This window comes from Nelumbo nucifera, chromosome 4, assembly GCF_055504915.1.
Source record: "Nelumbo nucifera cultivar China Antique chromosome 4, China Antique-T2T, whole genome shotgun sequence".
NCBI classification, from domain to species: Eukaryota; Viridiplantae; Streptophyta; class Magnoliopsida; order Proteales; family Nelumbonaceae; genus Nelumbo; species Nelumbo nucifera.
In genome coordinates, this window is record NC_142652.1 from 95,943,777 (window position 1) to 95,962,642 (window position 18,866).

The window sequence follows — 18,866 nt, forward strand, 5'->3', positions numbered from 1 at the left end:
AAAAATAAAAATAAAAAACAGTTAAAAATCATTCTCTAGGTCAAATGAATTATTGGTTTGACTTAAGTTAATGGGTCACTGATCAAGTCAATGATTTTTATTCAAAAAATGGGTTAAAAGTGAAACAGAACTAAATTGGTTGCTTGGATAGTTTTCAGGCCGAATGGTCCGATCTTCTGGGTCAATGGTGGTTCAAAGACCATGGAAAGAACAATGACATGTCAGGATACAAGTAGACTGCAAAGCAAGAAAAAAAAAGATATTATACTTGTAGATATTTTGTAAAAAATATGACGTACTTGTCATAAATATCCTGTCAACAAATTGAGAGTTTTAGAAAAAAGTTGAAAGTGTCCAAACAAGACATTTTTTATCCATTCCCATGAGAATGAAAGGCTCACAATGATACATCATACCAACGATTTCTGAGTCAGCAAAGTAGATAGGCTTTGAAAATTCCTAATTCCTTTCTGTAAGAAATACTCCAAATCTGAGTCAGCAAAGTAGATAGGCTTTGAAAATTCCTAATTCCTTTTGTAAGAAATACTCCTAATAACCCATAATGTTTCAAGAAAGCCAATCAAATATTAAATTCTTCATGTTATTCCTTGAAAAACAGACCAAAGAGGTCAACTACTCTCATATGTGAAGACAATCAAAAGTGAGTCAATAAAGCTTGGATATTATCTTCTAGATATTTTTTTCCTTTCTGAGACACCCATTTTTTGAGTTGGGATCTTCTACCAGTAAAATACATTCCAACCCTCTACCAACTTATCTACCATCGCATATCTCATCATAAGACTTAAGACTTAGACCCATTATAAAAGTAAGACCCATCATAGATAAGATTTTGCAGTATTAAATAATATTGGTAGAGGGTTGGAATGTATTTTTTTGGCAGGTGATTCGGAGTACAACAGACATGGTCCAAATTCTGTCTTTTTTGTTGGTATTCGGTTCAAATTCTGTCCAGACAATTTCAGTTTTTTCCTGCAGAAGGGCAAGAGATTTAGAAAATATCTTCAAGATTACTAAGCACTTGTCTCATTATCTTGATTAAATATTGTAAAACACTAAAACCATTGGTTATTAATAAATCTCCTTTTTCTTCCAAACTGCAGTCAAGATCTCTTCGGTTCCATTATTATCTTAATAACTAAATTATTTTTAATCATTTTATTTGATATTTTCCTACCATTCTTTATCCCCTGTTGGGATAATAGGCTAAATAATAAAGAATTGTGATAAAATTCTTATTAATAAAGACTGGGAAAAAAGGAATCAGGACCATTAATTCTGTATACCTTTGTCTTGGACATTAACAATAACTTATCAATTTAATAAAGATGACAAGTTCAAAATGTCTATTCCCAGATCAAATTGGTAGAAGGTTGGTATGTATTTTATTGGCAGAAGATCGCAATTCATCTGAATCAATTAGTGTTATCAATACTTCGTCTAAAGAATTTAATGAATTATTATATGAGGTACATGTGGCGAATTGGGATCTGCTAATCATTGAACACGCTCACAATGACCTTATAGCCACATCCCACCCTGTAAGAACATTTCTCTATGAATAATAAATACAAATATGGGAGATGTTCCTGATGTGCAGTTAGGACATGTTGTGAGGTCGGTGTAAGATGTGCTGTGTGAGGAGCAGATCTGGACTCACATGTGGTTATAAGAGGTGAAAATCATGTACTTGAGGAATTTGCTTTGCATTGGGCCTGGGCTTCTGGGTTAGGAGCACTCAAATTTTAACATATTCTCAACCTGAGCTTGCCAATAGGGCTGTCAACGGGTTGGTTCTGGGTTGGAACCAGGTAGAACCGGTCTTAGAACCGATAGGAAAACTCATGGACTTGGAACCGATCCAAACCCAATAGGGTCTGAAATTCTGGACCCAGAACCGAACTGATCGATTTTTGGGACAATCGAGTCTAACCCAATGGACCCGATTTGGATACGTATGCTAATAATACCCCTGCTAAAAAATGCAATAAAAACCCTGTAAAAACCTAAAACACAACAAAAATCCTACTAAAAACAATAAAAAAACCTGCTGAAAAGGAAATTGATAAAAACAATAATAACTATATATATATATATATATATATATATGAATTGGGTCCAAATCAGTTTGGGACAAGATGGATTCGGTTCTCACCCGATAATAATTGGGAACTTTTTTTTAAGAACCGGAACTGATCCATTGGAACGAGAACCGCCCCAATTGGTCTGGTTCCATCGGGTCTGACCTGATCCATTGACAGCCTTACTTGTCAAGTTGCATCACTAATAGCATTGCTAGGTGGGAAGGTCATGGATCGGTAGGGCAACATGGGCGGGCTGGGCCAGGTTTAAGGTCAATTCAGGCCCAAGGCTTGGGCACAAGACTCGAGCTCATGAGCTGAAGGTCAAACCTGATATGGCGGATCCGAACCCAGCTTGAGAGAAAGTACACTTAGATGTTTATTTATTTCTTTATTTCATAAGTAGTAGACAATTAGACATAGTTTGGTCACGTGTATAAGAAGATCGTCAATAGAAGCCTTAATAAGAATTGAAGGGGTTAAAATGGTCAGGGGAAGAAAAAAAAAAGGACTTTGGTAAAAGTGGTTAAAAATGACTTAAACACTAATAATTTAACAATGGATATTACTTTAGGTTCGGATTGGAATGAATAGAAATACAAATATGTAGAGTGCAAAACGTTGTATTTTGTATTGTAGATATATATTTGTATTTGTACTTCTTTTAAAGTGAGCCTTATAGATAATAGAATACAAAGTAGGATTCGTGTAGCTGACCCATATAGTTGGGAAAATTTTCCTGAGCTATTAAATAGAAAAATTATATATTTTGTGTAAAATGACTAATTTCATGTGTATATAATGTTTCAACCTGTCATTGATCCGACTGGTCGAATGGTTTGCATTGTCATTCGGTCAAGATTTCAAGTGTGATTTGCATGAAACTCACCATTTGATCAAAAACAATTTATCTGGTCAAAAATTGCCCAAACCGGGTGGGTTAAATCATTGACCTGTTCGATCCAGTCATGGGTCACGAGTTGGACATTCAAAGTATGTACAAACTTCTGGAGGTCATAATTAACTTTGCATTCAGATATCCAACTAGAGTGATCTTTTTATTTTTATTATTCTGGACCCTGCTAAACTTTTTTTTATCCTCAAACCACAAATTTTAGCATTTTTCTATAAATAAAAAAATTAAAAAATATAATTAAATATATTTATATATATGCTGATGTATAATAGCCTGACCCATTTCATTCGGATGGTCGAATTCATAACCCACACGACGTGAAAACAAAAATGATTTGACCTTCGGATCCATTTTTAAAATTGATATGTATAATCAAATTGGGCTATGTGCCACCAAATGATTGGTCCAACTTGCCTGATCACATCCAAGGTTGGACTCATGTTATTTTATAGGGTTGTCTTTCAGGTTTCTAGAGATTTCCCAGGACTAATAAAATATAAGGTTGCCTGCAGACACAATCTAGGGTACATAACTGAGTCATTTCTTGCATTCTGATGATTGGGATCAAATTATCACATATTTCCTAATCAAATTAATTTTGAAATATCCACTTAAATTCATGGTTAGGTTCTGTCAAATAATTTTTGACAATCTCTATGTGAACTCAGATTCAGTCCTGTTCATACCGTTTTCACAGCTACTTGCGACTGTGTACTAAGAATAGATTGTTTAGTTCAAATAGAAATTGGAATTGGAATTAGAATCCATTGGAATGAAATCTTATTTTCAAGGGAGGGGAAGGAATGACCATTCCTTCAAATGAGGGAATACCACTCCACCAGAAATAGGAATGAGATTTTAATTCTACCTAACCAAAGAATTTGAATCAGAATATGCCATTTCAATTCTAATTCCAGACCCCTATTCCCGCAAACTAAATATGCCTAGAGCAGATTATGTAAGTCCCTTACTACAAGATTATAACAGGTATACAATCCTTGTTACGTGAACTGGATCTTGATCAATTAACTCTACCACCCACATTGTCGGTGCAACAATTAATGTCTCAGGCTCTCAGCCTCAGCAACCTACTGACTGCAAATGCACAAGAGAGCAAAATATACAGAGTGTAAATTCTGCTGTATTTTGGCTTCATATTTGACTGTCTTAAGAGGTAAAATGAGAATGGGTAGGAGGGTTAAAAAGTAGGAATGGCAACGGGGCGAGGAGACCTCGACCCCCAAATCATCCCCCGTCCCCGACCCTGATCCCGTCAGGGAAAAAAATTCCCCTCCATCCCCGACCCCGACGGGGAATTCATCCCTGTCGGAGACCCGAATCCCCGATTTGAGAGAGAGACTCCAGACTTGCGACTTGCGAGTAGATTCAGATCTGTACTGAAGTAGATTCAGATCTGTACTGAAGTAGATTCAGATCTATAATCTATTTGAGATTTCAAAAATCAGAAATCAAAAGCATTGAGAGAGAGGACCATTACGGGCTTTGAGTTGCAGCATTGCCTCACCTGAGAGAGAGAGAGAGAGAGAGAGAAAGAGAGACGAAGAAGGAAGAACAGATCAATGAAAGAAGAAGAGTAGGGCACTGCCATACTAGGGTTTTGAGTTTCAGGCTTTCAGCCACCACATCTGTTCTTTCTTCTTCGTCTGTCGAAATGGTAGTAGAAGAGTCTCTCAACAGAAGAAGAGCTGAAGAGTAGGGCACTACCATACTAGAGTTTTGAGTTTCAGGCTTTCAGCCGCTGCATCTGTTCTTTCTTCTTCGCCTGTCGAGTGGTAATAGAAGAGTCTCTCGAGAGTTTTAAGTTTTTGTCTTTTTAGTCTACTTTTTTACTCTTTTTTGAGTTTTTGTAATTTGTGTAATGTTTAATTAATTGTTAGTTGAAATTGTTATTTGTTAATCAAATAATATATAATATTATAATATATTATACATATTATATTAATCGGGGCCGGGGCGGGACGGGGATTGCATTCCCCACCCCGATTGGGGATTCAATGTTAGCCCCATCCCCGACCCCGACCCCGCCAAAGCACTCTCCATACCCAGCCCCGCCGGGTCGGGGAGCCCAAGTACCCATTGGGGACAGGGAAAATTGCCATCCCTACCAAAAAGCAACATAAGATAAAAAACAAAAGTTTGAGTGGCTGATTCGGACTTTATTTGTTTGGGAGTAAAATAAAAGGCATGTAAAATTTGCATTGATTATCATTTTGAGATGTAAAATTTGCATTGATATGGTCTCTATTTTATATGAGAGAGAATTGAGGTAGGAGGTAGTGCAAATTTTGATTATCTTTTTGAGATGTAAAATTTGTATTGATAGTAAGTGCAAATGAGACAAAAGTACAAATTTTATATCAGGTAAAAGTGTAAATCATAATTACAAATAAATATATGCAAAACTAAATGGAATGCAAAATTTGTATCTGGTTCAGATTTGCTTTGCAAGCAAATAAAGCCTAAAATCCGTATATTAAATTTTTAGTGATGGTGTTTCTCCATGCTCAATTGTCAAATCTAAATTAATGCTGAAAGTTTACTGCACTAACACATTCATCTGCAGCTGAAGTAGAAAAAACAAAGAAAAAAAGAAAAACTATTTATTGTCATATGCCGCCGAGACAAAATTTCTTCAATCTCAACAAAAAGAAAATCCAATGAGCACGGAATGATCATGCAATGTTGTCCACCAAGTTTAGAGTTTCTTCATGATCTGCGGAATTCTTTATGCGCTCCATTGCTTTATCAACCTATGAAAGATCAAAAAATACTGATTACTTGCTCCATTTTAATATATGTGATTTTAATATATATATTCATATAAAGTGAACAAAGAAGACTTACCTCCTTTATCCAATTTGTTTTGGCAGTTAAAATGATAAGGGTTACCGTCTGTAGAGAAACTCCTAATATCATCCCCCACCAAATCCCCTGAAAAAGACTCAGTTCAGTGATCAGAATAGATAATTAATACATAGAACAATAGAGACTAGAGAGAGAGAGAGAGACTTACAGTTGCTCCTAGACTTGTTTTGAACCCAAGAACACATCCAACGGGGAGACCAATAATGTAGTAAGTGCTTAAATTAACATAAGCCACCAGGGCTTGCCATCCACTCCCAATAGCAACACCTGAAATCCCAAAACATTTCTGATGAAACCCTAAAAGAGTTTGTAACTTTGAATTCAGGCATGCTCATTTAAGCTAAGTCCATCTGAATATTGAGAGCTTTTTGACTTGTGCTTATTTGAATAAACACTTGCTTTTAAACACTCCCAAACATGGCCTTAGTCCAAAGTTTGGAATGTGGCTAACTTCTTTTGGACAGCGTATTTATTTCTGAAAATTGTACCTGAGAGTATGGGTTGAATGCCATTTAGGAAGACTGAGATTGCAAGCAATGGTGTCAATTCGGAAACCGCCTTAATAACTGAACTGCTAGAAGTGAAAGCCTCACTTAATGGGGTTCGGCATACAAGAACAATTACACTAAAAACCAAACTGATCAAGATGCTGGTTGTGTTGACAACAATCACTGAGAACTTGGTGACCTTTGGGTGAGCAGCCCCGAGCTCATTACCCACTCGAACACTGCAAACCCCAGAAAACTGTAAGCACTAAAATTCCGCATTTATCTGTTATTGAATTCAGATGCAATTACAAATCTAATTAATGCTACAAACCTGGCAGCTGCACTTAGACCCAACATAAATTGCATGTCCCAATTCAGGTAATTCATGCTGAAATATCCACAGAACATGTAAGTGTACAACAGAGAGAGAGAGAGAAAGAGAGAGAGAGAGAGAGAGAGAGAGAGTTCATTTACTTGGTCATACCATATAGAAATAGAGTCAAGTGCAACCGTGGGATTAGGGAGGAGGCCTGATATAAGTACCAGGCTCTGGTTGTACCATATCTCCAAGCTGTATCAACATGTTCAAAAGATTAATTAGATAACCTGAGCTAATAAGATTAAAGATTAGAACTTAGGAAAATGTTTTGAACACATACCACAGCATGACAGCAGAGGAAGCTGTGAGCTTGAAATAAGACCATAGTCCTTTGAAGGTCTTCATAGAGAACCCAGTCCAAGTCTTCTTGCAAGATGGGCTTAAAACTACATAAAGCCCAGTTATTATAAGTAAGACCCACCAAGAGAAACTCAATGTAAGAGATGCTCCTAGAAGCCCACACTTGAAAACATAGAGAACCAGCCATGTAAGCAGGATGTGCAAGAGGAACACCCCTACAGAAATGCAAGCTAATGGGTTGACTATGTTCTGGGCTTGGAGGAACCTCTGCAAGGGACAGTAGATTGCAAAGGCATAAAGTTGAGGGAGGAGCCCATGTGAGAAGACTTGGCCATTGTCTGCTATGCTGTCTGATTGACCAATTGCTCGGAGGATTGGGCCTGAGAACCAGTAAACAAAGGAGAGAATCACAGCAGCTCCCAAATGCAAAATTATGGCTTTCTGGCAAATGATACCAAGGGCGGCATACTTCTTCGCTCCATAAGCTTGGCCACACACAGTCTGCACTGCACTAGACATGCCCAACTAGACAAAGCATCACGACAAATTAACAGCAGAAAATAAATGGTTATAAAAGCATGTATAAATATTCTTGATTATTAATCCTATTCCTTTTTGTGTTTTTCTATCTAACAGTTAAAAACCTTTTGGTAAACTTTGCTCTTTTTTTTTCTGTATGAAAACGTGTTAGGGGTGCATAACTTATCGAAAAGCAAATGGGGCTTAGTGGAAGGTGGATTATGTAAATAGATTGCAAACTATAGGGGTGTTTTAGTAAAATAAAAACTATAAGATAGGTTTAAATAAATTCATAAAACTATAGGGAGTGTTCTAGAAAATGACCCTATTTATTATTTTATTTTAAGTGAGATATCCTATTTAAATATTTATTTTTAATGAACTAGTTTCCCCTTTATCATAAGTGAGATATCCTAGTTTTATCATAAAAGGATTAGAAAATAAGTTGGAATCAAAATTAATTTATAGTGAACTTCGACCTCCAGCCTCTAGAGAGAGAGATGCTGATAAGCAGTGAAAAGAAAAACATGAAGAAGCTGGATTGAAGAGAGACTCACCATGATGCCATAAGCAAGACCTTGGATTCCGACGTTGGCGATAGAAGCTCCGGCAAGTTCCAAGGAACCGAGATGACCAGTGAACATCTGGGTTACTAAACTGAGCATGAAATTGAAAATGGAGACAATGATAGAAGACCCAGAGAGGAGCCAAAGCAGTCTGGACTCCCAAGCGAACAGCCGTGACCACCACCTCAGAGGCACAGCTTCAAGTGACAATATCTCTTCAACGGCGTCGGAAGACAAATCGGAGAGCCGGGGAAAGCTTTCCAGGCCGAGCAACAATGGCTCACTGACGCTGCTCTGTCCCATGGTGCAGAGATCTCTGTTTTGCTTGTAACCACTGTAACTGGGCTCAGTTGATTATTTATCGCTCATAGACATATGCAAATACAAGGGAATGCGCCGTGCACGCATTAAGGAATTAAAGGAGAAGACTACATCTACCCTTCTGGACTGTTGACTTGGTGTGCTTACCAGATTTCAGAGAAGGGAAGTAGCTACTGCTATCTAACTTCTACACTTCACCATGAAGCAAGCTTTTTATTAAAGTCTCGGGACCAGACTTGGTGTCTTAACTAAAAATCTGTGTAATGATGTCATAATTTATAAGAAGAGCAACCCTCCAAAAAAAAGGAGAAATATTCCAAAATCGGAATTGGTTTGGATCAGGGTTTTGGCAGATAAGGCCATGTATGGGAGTGCTTAAGTTAAAAATAAGTGCTATAAGAATAAGCACTTATTTGCATTGGGCATCCAACTTTTTCAAGTGCTTATTTTTTAAAATAAGCACTTATTTTATATTGGGTGTTTGTTAGTCTTTTTCTCTAATAAGCACTTAAATAAGCATTTGTGACTATTTTGTCTTTCGGTTTCTTTCAAATTCAAAATATACCCTTTGAAAGCACTTTTGTTAAATTACTTTTATAAAAACACTTTTATGAAAGCATTTTTACGAAAGTACTTTTATGAAAACACTTTTACAAAAACACTTATAAAGGTACATTTACCAAAGCACTTTTAAGAAAGTACCCTTACGAATGCACTTTTATGAAAGCACTTTTGTAAAATTACTTTTATAAAGTGCTTTCGTAAAAGTGCTTTCATAAAAGTACTTTCATAAAAGTGCTTTCATTAAAGTTCTTTCGTAAAAGTAGTTTTATAAAAGTGCTTCATAAAAGTACTTTTATAAAATTGCTTTCGTAAAATGCTTTCATAAAAGTACTTTTATAAAATTTAACTAAGAATAATTTTATTAGTGGTATTTTAAAATTCATTTAGGGATAATTTTGGAAGAAAAAAGTTGAATAAGTGCTTATTGTATACGCACTTAAAAAAAGCTGGAAATTTGGTTTAAAAAATAAGCCCTTATTTTTAAAATAAGCACTTGTTTCAGGCTCATTTCCTAAATACCAATAAGTGCTTAAGGGCCCAAATAAACACTTATTTTGAATACACATATATTTTTAAGCACTCCTAAACATGGCCTAAGAATCATATGAGGAGTCTGATTTCAATAAGTATTTTTTAAATGGAACCCTTCTAAGGTGGCAAATAGATGGGTTAGAGACCTATCCACCCTTTTGACCCGCTTAAATATTTAAAGTTGTTTAGATCTTTTGATAAATAGTTTGTTGGGTTTTTTATAGTGTTATGTGCCATTACTGATTCAACTAGGCGATGTACACAATAAGACTCAATTTAAACAATTTTAGTTGGGAGAGAGATGTGATTGACCCAAAAGGGTATTCATGACCAATGTTTTAAAAAGAAATCTGGTTCGAACTGATAACCTGTTCTGAAAAATAAATTAAAATGAAAAAAAGTCAAAAACTGTTGAATGGATTGAACAAGTTAATGGTTTAATCGCTTTGATCAACGGGTCATTGACCAATTCAACAGTTTTTGGCCAGAGACCAGATTTGGGATAAAATGGAACCGATTGCATGGATGGCTCCAAACCATCTGGAACGACAGTTTAAAAACATTATTTATGACCTTTAATTTCTTACCCATTATTTAAATCAATGGATGGATTTGAATAGGTTATAAGTGGCTGGATTGGGTTAAAAATTGCAACCCCTAAATATTTATTTAGGCTCAGTTTGGAAGGAATACAAATGCAAATATGTAAAGTACAAAATCTTATATTTTGTATTATTTTATATGTATTTATATTCTTTTCAAATTAAGCCTTAAGAACCTTCTAAAATAATTGTATAAAAGGACCGGATTGTCAAATAAACTAAACTACTTTATTTTACACGTAGGCATGTCAAATGGATGAGGTAAGGTGGTAAGGTGTGCCAAATCCGATCGTTAATACAGTGCCATAACATTTGTAAATAGAGCCACCGAGTGCAAAGATACTATATGTGGAACGGAGAAAGTCAGATCGGGTTCGGGTTGAACAGATCAAAGCAAATGTCCCCAAAAGGGATTTACTTTGTAGATGGAAACTCAAATGTCCCAAAAAGTTTGTTTGAACAATTGGGAGACAGGGAAAGAGATTTTAATTCGGGTCTACCAGACCACCAATCATTCCAAATCTTGTGAATAAGTACCGACCTTTCGGTCAAAATCTGTTTGGTAGTTAAACTCTTAAACCATTTGGCATTTGCTATCTATCAGTCAAACTTCCTCCAATAATAAATGCAATCAAGGGGACTGGTCTGTGCCTCTCGGTCTCGGATGAAACCCAAAGTGTTCACTTGTTGCATGTTTCGCGGCCCAACACTGCTATATGTTACTGGTTGGGATTCGTGCAATGCAGAGCAAGATTGAAAGTAAAAGGAGTCCTATCAAATTCCCTATTGACACCAGAATAATATACGGACTTTATTAAAGGAAATTAAAACAAAAGGAATCCTATGATATTTAGAAATGCTGGGAGACGGGGGGTAGCATGCCCCCAGGAGCCAGAAATACAAATAATTAAAAGAGAGGAGGGAATGGAGGCTGGGGTAGGGAAAATATTTAGAAATGCTGGGAGCTAAGTCTTTTTATGTAAAAATTAAGCATTTTTTTTTTGTTTTCTCTAGTTAGTCTAATTACAAATCAAGTAAGTTGTACACCCCAACAAGTGTAGACAAATTTGTGTTTATATTTTATTAATTAACTTTGTTTGTATTTTAATTTCTAGTATTTTTAAAATAACAGTAAATTAGTAAAAGTTAATTTTAAAATCAATAAGTTAATTTGTATAAGACTTGGATGATGATGATGATCAAGTTAGTTAAGGGGAGGTTTTTTGCATAGGACAAAGTAGAGAGGAAGTTGGTCAAACTACATGGGAGGTTTAAGTAATTTATTTCATGGGTGCAAGAGGGGTGTCAATGGACCGGTTTTGGATTGGACCCCATCCAAACCAAAATTAATTTGGACGGGTTGGACAGACCAACAAGACATTGAATTGGACCAGTCTAGATTTAATGGTCCAAAGTATTTATTGGATTGGGTTGGATTGAGCCAATATCTGGTCTAGTGATAGAAGATAAGAATATAGGTGTCAATGGACCAAGTTTGGATTAGAATTAAACTACATTAAACCAAATATGAACAAATTAGATGATCCAAACATTGAATTGCACCGTTCCAAAATGGTCCAAAATATTCATTGGATTGGGCTGGACCTGGTGTAATGGACTCACATTGGATTGGATCGAATTGGACCAAATCTAGTCCAATTGACACCCCCAGGTACAAGTTGGGTGGGCTGGGTTAGGTTTAAGGTCAATCTAGGTCCATCTTTTCACATTGAGTCTAAGGTTGAGCCTATATTAGGTTTGAGGTCAAGCTTGATCTTTCAAACATAGGCCTAGCCCAAACTTAAAACTTACATACTCAATTTGGGCCTGGGCCTAAACTTAAGTTGGCCTTGGATTGGTCAATTAGGCTTAAGTGGGCCTATTAGGTCCAATCTAGCAAAAAGTTGTATGAACCTATTTAGTATCACTAAATTAAACCTTTAAATAGAAATTTTATATATTTTTCATATAAACATGCATTCATATATGTATGAATAGTCTAATTGGATATTCGGGAATGAGTTGGGGGTTTAGGCAGAGGACCTAGCAAAAATCGGGTGTTGAAAACTGCCTCTCTTTGTTGTTAGGTAGCAGGCTACGGAACAAGAAAGACCAAAATAAACACATGGGGATTTTTACAAAGGGTAGGCTTAGAAGAGGGTTGTAGACACCCCCCATTTTTGCACGCTTCAGTCTTTCTACAACACTTCAAGCTTCAAGCATGCTTCAACTAACCTCTTAGTTGAACCAGGGACACTTTTGGAATTTTACAAAACTTTAGACCTTTACATTAACAAACCTATCCCCATTGGTACATGTTAAGGTTTTAGACAAGTTGTCTAGTATATAGTGGTAGTTTTTTGATTATTTATTGTTTAGATAGGAAGTGGGGACCACAACACTCTTGTTGAGTTATTTTTGAGTAGTTATTTTAATTGTTTTATACTATTTTGTGTGTTAGCCGTCCTATAACGGTATATTGGTCTTTGTACTCTTTATTATTTTAGACTATAAATAATAGTGAAGAGGGCGACCAACATTATTGCTCTCTTTTCTCTCTCAAATCTCTTCTTTTCCTTTTCTCCTTTCTTCTCTTCTACTTCAAGAAATATTCTTTTCTTTTACAGATTTTTTATTTCAACACTTCTCTACTTGGTATTAGAGCAAGACTTGGGTTCCTTGGAGTTTTTTCACAAGAGGAGTACTTTCATCACCCTAAGGGTTTCAAGGATCTGGCTTCTCCCTCTAATATTTGCAAACTCAACAAAGCTCTTTATGATTTTTGACAGGCCCCACATGCATGGTACTCTTGCCTTAGCACTCATTTTACTCAACTTGGTTTTCGCATGTCAGTAGTCAACCCTTCCTTGTTTATTTACCACAAGGATTCGGTCGTTCTATACGTGTTGGTCCATGTCAATAACATCCTTCTCATTGTTTCCTCCTCTTCTGCTCTTGATGATTTAGTTGCCACACTTGGTCGTGCTTTCTCTTTAAAGGATCTTGGTCCGGCTCAGTACTTTCTTGGCATGGAGATTACACCAAAATCCCATGGCATCGTTTTTACTCAACGATGGTACATTTTGGATCTCTTGCAACGCACCAACTTGGTTGAAGCTAAACCTCTCACTTCTCCCATGGTTGTTACTACTAAGCTCTCCAAGTTTAGTGGTGATCATCTTTTTGATCCTTCTGAGTATCAGAGAATCATTGGCTCTCTTCAGAATGTTACCATTATGAGGCTTGATATTTCCTTCTCTGTGAACAAGGTGTGTCAATTTCTCCATTCTCCAACAATAGAACACTGGACTACTATTAAGCGGATACTTCGGTATCTTAAACACACTGCTAATAATGGTTTTCATTTTTACTCCACATCAGCTCTCCTTACTCTTCGAGCTTTTTCCGATTTTGATTGGGTCGGCTACCCTGATGACAGAGGTTCTACTAGAGGTTATCTCATTTATCGGGGTGCAATCTAGTTGCTTGGAGTTCTAAGAAGCAAGCCACCATTGCCCGATCTAGCATGGAGTCTGAATTCCGAGCTTGTGCAAGTGCTGCTACCGAGCTTCTTTGGGTATGTTCCTTGTTACATGATCTAAAACAGCCTCTTGCACATACTCCCGTGATTTGGTGTGACAACATTGGTGCCACGTATCTTGCCACGAACTTAGTATTCCATCTCGTACTAGACATATTGAAATTGATTTTCACTTCTTGTGAGATCTTGTTCTCAAGTGATCTCTTTCTATTCAATTTATTTCCTTGGATGATCAAATGGTAGATCTGCTAACTAAACCGCTTAGTGGAGCTCGATTTGCTTCTCTTTGGTCCAAGCTTCATGTCCTTCCTGGACATTTCACTTGAGGGGGCATATTAGGGAGTTTGAATCTAATAGAACTCTTCTTTTCTATGAGTTTGAATCTGATCTATCTCTCTCTCCTCTCCTAATCCTAACTCTAGTCTCCTTATATTCTTATCTCATTATCTTCTTGTTGTACTCTATCTAGAACTCTCAAAGAGTCCTATTGTAATCATGTTTGCTAACTCTATAAATACATAAGGGATCGGCCTTCCATTGTCACCCATTCATCTTGAGTTTATTCTATAGTGCATTATTTCTTTAAATCTCTTGAACAGACCCAATTTGAATAAGCTCAGCTAATGAACATATAGTGTGATTAGTGCCCTTTGGTGCATTTAATCAGTTGTTGAGGGTTTCAACAAATTGTCTCCAAGTAGGCTATAATTGGTATTCCCTGTACTAGTTAGTACCTTCCCTTCAAATCCCAAACTAGCGACCTAGACCCATTGTTCTTCCAACACATTGGATCTTGAAGTATTGGTAGATGAGCAGTACCAACCATTAAGATTGGCTTCAAAATATTTGCGCATGTCCAACTTAAGCCTCCTCTGATAGCTACCCCAAGATTCGCTTCTGTGAGCGGACTCCACCTTAACTTGTGAAGGATTAAGAGCTCCTTTACAGTGAGACATTCCTTTTGTTGGGCTAAGTTGATTAAACTTGGTAAGGATCTTGTCCAAGCAACTATCGAAGCTCCATTGGTCATTCTCCATCTTGCTCAATCTTTGCTCATACTGATCCATCATTTTGTCCTGGGAATCAAAGGGCTCTAATACCAAATTGGTATCATCTTTTCCTTAGGTTCTAATAGTCCGCCTGGACTTCCCTTGAGCTATGGTGTTGCTAACTTGCTACACTACTCACATAGGTGATAAATGCAGTAAAATGAAAGCATCCTGGCCTATAGCTATCCTAAAGTTGTTACATCTTAATTCAAAAAGCAAAATGATTAACAATGATAGATATCATGTGCCATGATCTCTATGAATAGATGGTTATGCGTTGATGTGACTTCCTCATGCAAAATAGGCTACAATGAGTTAATGCGCCTGCTCAGCTTCATCTAGATCAAGGATATACATATCAACCAGGTTGTTGGGACACAAAGATGCCATCTTGTTTGATTTCACCATTGCTCAAACCACATCAGTTGAGGATGAGGAAGAGGAAGAAGATTGTAAACCTTTCTATGAATATCTTAGAGCTCTAATACCATAAGGGTCTGTTTAGTTTGTAGTCAAAATCAGAATTGGAATCAAAATCAAAATCCTTTGGAATTGGAATCAGAATTGGCTTGAATGGATTCTCATTCCCATGGGAGGGGGAGGGAATGGCCATTCCCTCATACGGGGGAATGTCATTCCACCAAGAATGGGAAGGAAATTTCGATTCCACCCAACCAAACAGTTGGAACTAGAATGGACCACTCCAATTCTAATTTCGAACCCCTATTCCTGCAAACCAAACGGGCCCTAAAGTCTTATTGGAACCTCAGGCTTTGAACTAATGAGGAGAACCAAGGGAGAACTTTATTAAATAGAAACATTTGCAATTCAATCTCTTATAATATGAGAAAGAATTTCAAGGAAATATGAAAAATACAAAAAATAGAAGGAATAATTAAAGAAATGGAAGCAAATAAACAAATTTGATGTATCTTTAACTGATCCTTTGAGATCTCTTGAGAATCTTCTAGAGAGTACGAGTCAGCTTGGCCTAACTTGGCATCCAACTAGGGGTGCAAGTCGGGTGGGTTGGGCTGGGTTTATGGTCAACCTGGGCCCAACCCTAAAATTTGGGCTTAAGGCCTAAGCCCGGACCAAGCTGATATGTATGTAAGGGCTATGCCCGAGCCTGACCCAAAAATTAAAAACCCCGACTTCTTGGGCCCGAGCCCGGCCCAAGGACCAAAAATCCAAGCCCAACCCGTATAAAATTTCAGGCTGGGCCAGCCTTGCATCCCACACCAGTTATTTCTAGTTATTTTTAATAGTAGAGAACATATTCATCTCACATATGAACACTACAAGCTTTGTCACTCCAACATCTCTGGCCAAGTTTAGCCCGACGATAAGCACTTCATACTCAACCACGTTCTTGGATGCCTTGAACCCAAAGCGTAGTGCATATTCATACTCAACCACTGCCCTTTTGGTTAGACAATTTGGACTAGGAACAAGTGTCGAGTTGGTGGGTGGTTGCTTTGAGGCGAGTTGTTCTAGTGTAAAAGTGCATTTTACAATGAAGTCAATCAATGCTTGCGCCTTGATCGAAGTCAAGTTTCATATCTCACATTGAATTTGAAGAGTTTAATTGACCATTTGACCAATCTTCTAGAGACCTTTGGCTTTGCTAACACCTATTGAAGTGGTTGGTCAGTTAGAACCATGATGGTATGTGCTTAGAAATAAGGTCGAAGTTTTTGAGCTGAGATGACCAGGGCATAAGATAATTTTTCTATGTTCGGGTATCTGGTCTCGGCATTCCGTAACACCTTGCTGATAAACCACTTCAAACAGGTGACCACTGAGCTTATAAATGGGGCGTTGGACCCGATCTACCTCCCATGTGAGCACTGAGCTTATAACTTCATCACCAGCTGACAAGTATAAGAACAATACCACTCCAGGTTTTGATGTCGTCATCAGGGGTAGCGAGTTGAGATACTGCTTTAATTCTTTGAAGGCACTTGAAGAATGGTAAACACTGACCTCCGAACTTCGAGATAAATCGGCTAAGGGTAGCCACCTGACCTGTTAGCCATTGAACTTCTTTAATAGATCTTGGAGGTTGCATGTCTAAGATAGCTTGAACTTTTTTAGGGTTAGCTTCGATGCCACATCGAGTTACCATGAATCCTAGGAATTTTCTCGAGGTGACACCAAAGACACACTTATTCGGGTTGAGTTTAAGTTGATACTCCCTCAACACCCTGAATATCTCATTCAAGTCGCTTATATGATTATATGTAGCTTGGCTTTTAGCCACCATGTCATCGACGTAGACTTCAACATTCTTTCCTATTAATTCCTTGAAAATTTTGTTTACAAGTCTTTAGTATATAGCCCATTAGCTCCAACATTCTTTAAGCCAAAGGGCATTACTTTATAACAAAATAAACCCGTTTCAGTTACAAAAGATGTCTTTTCTTCATCATCTGAATCCATTGAGATCTGACTATATCTAGAAAATACATCCATGAAGCTAAGAAGCTTGTATCCTGAGGTCGCGTCAACTAGGTGGTCTATGCGAGGTAAAGGGAAGTAATCTTTGGGGTAGGCTCTATTTAAGTCATTGTAGTCAATACAGATATGCCACTTCCCGTTTGCCTTTTTCATGAGTACAACATTGCTAACCCAATCCGGGTACTCCACCTCCCTAATGAAGCTCAACAGCTTCCCGACCTCCTTGATCGCCTTCAAACACTCAGGGGTGAACTTCTGTCTTTTCTGCACATGTCTAACATTTGGGTCAATATTAAGCCTATGAGTTATGACTGAAGGGTCGACCATTGGCATGTCAGCCGCGAACCAAGCAAATACATCAGAATTTAAACATAAAAACCTTACCAACTCATCTCACAAGTCTAGAGGGAGAAGAGAACCAATCTTAACAGTCTTGTCTGGCTCCGTCGCCGAGATGGGTACTACCACGGTCTGAGTTCGGCTGGTATTCTCCTCGGTTGGTTGGTCCATATCAACAGCTACGACCTCCTTGTCTTCTATGGCTGGTTTTTTTTTCTATTTCCTCGGCTTCTCTTCCTTCACGGGTTGTTTCCCCTTCAGCGCCTCCATGTAGCATGGTCGGAATTTGAGCTGACTACCCCAAACTGTCCCCACGTCATTCTTAGTAGGAAATTTCATCGCCAAGTGGTATGTTGATACCACAACATGGAGAGTGTGGAGCAAAGGTCTACCAAAAATAATGTTGTAAGGTGATGGTGAGTTGACAACAAGAAATTTCGTCATTACACTAGCTTGTCTCAACATGGTCCCACTGTTATCAACCGGCAAATTTTCCCAATTGGTCTTACCACATCCCTTGAGAAGCCAACCAAAGGCTGGTCGGCCAAGGCAAGTCTCTTCTTATTCAGTTTCATCTATTCAAAAGTTGTCAAAATCAGAATGTCAACTGAACTTCCATAATCATTTAAAATCCTCTTTACCAGGTAGTTTTCTACTGTCATGGTGGCGACCAAGGCATCGTCATGTGCAAAATGAACATTCTTTAGGTCATCATCAGTGAATACAATGGGCTCGCTGGTCTTGGGATTCTTCTCGAGTCGGCCTCCCTGATCGGTTTATAGTTCACTCACTAGATATCTTCTCACGGTCTAATTGCACCTAGCTAACATTGAGCCTCCTACCATGACATAAATTATACCTGTGATTTCGTCCTGGAGGTCGTCCACGTCATCCTCTTCTTTCTGCTCATTTGTTGTTGAATTCTCTTTCAGGAATTGCTTCAGATAGCCTCTTGCTATCAATTCTTCTATTTCATTTTTCAGATCATAATAGTCCTCCGTATCATGACCAACTGTTCAGTGGAATTTATAGTACTTCTTTTGGTTCCACTTGGTTGGGTTCCCCTTCAATCATTTCGGCCATTTTAGGAACTTCTCACTCTATATTTGTATCAGAGTCTAACCTCGAGGGACATTCAGGGGAGTATACCTCTTGAACTTCCAAGGTGGAGTTCGAGATTGTGTTGATGACCCCTCACCCTTGGACCCCTTGATCTTCTTCCGTCCTTATCTATCTTCTCTGTCTTTCTTTCACTTTTTCTCTTTGTGGTCCTTCTTCATCTAAAATGTCTCCTCTGCATTCA

The 18,866-nt window shown here is 37.8% G+C and overlaps 1 protein-coding gene across 1 annotated transcript; it reads right to left on the reverse strand.

Moving 5' to 3' along the window:
* Positions 1–5,475: 5,475 nt before the first annotated feature.
* TT12 (MATE efflux family protein) lies at positions 5,476–8,652 on the reverse strand. Its single transcript, XM_010277590.3, has 8 exons — positions 8,148–8,652; positions 7,052–7,596; positions 6,877–6,963; positions 6,724–6,780; positions 6,393–6,631; positions 6,053–6,171; positions 5,884–5,970; positions 5,476–5,789 (listed from the first exon to the last, which is right to left on the reverse strand). The coding sequence occupies exons 1-8, from the start codon at positions 8,457–8,459 to the stop codon at positions 5,712–5,714; spliced, it is 1,524 nt and encodes a 507-aa protein (XP_010275892.1). The 5' UTR covers positions 8,460–8,652; the 3' UTR covers positions 5,476–5,711.
* Between the last annotated feature and the right edge of the window lie 10,214 nt (positions 8,653–18,866).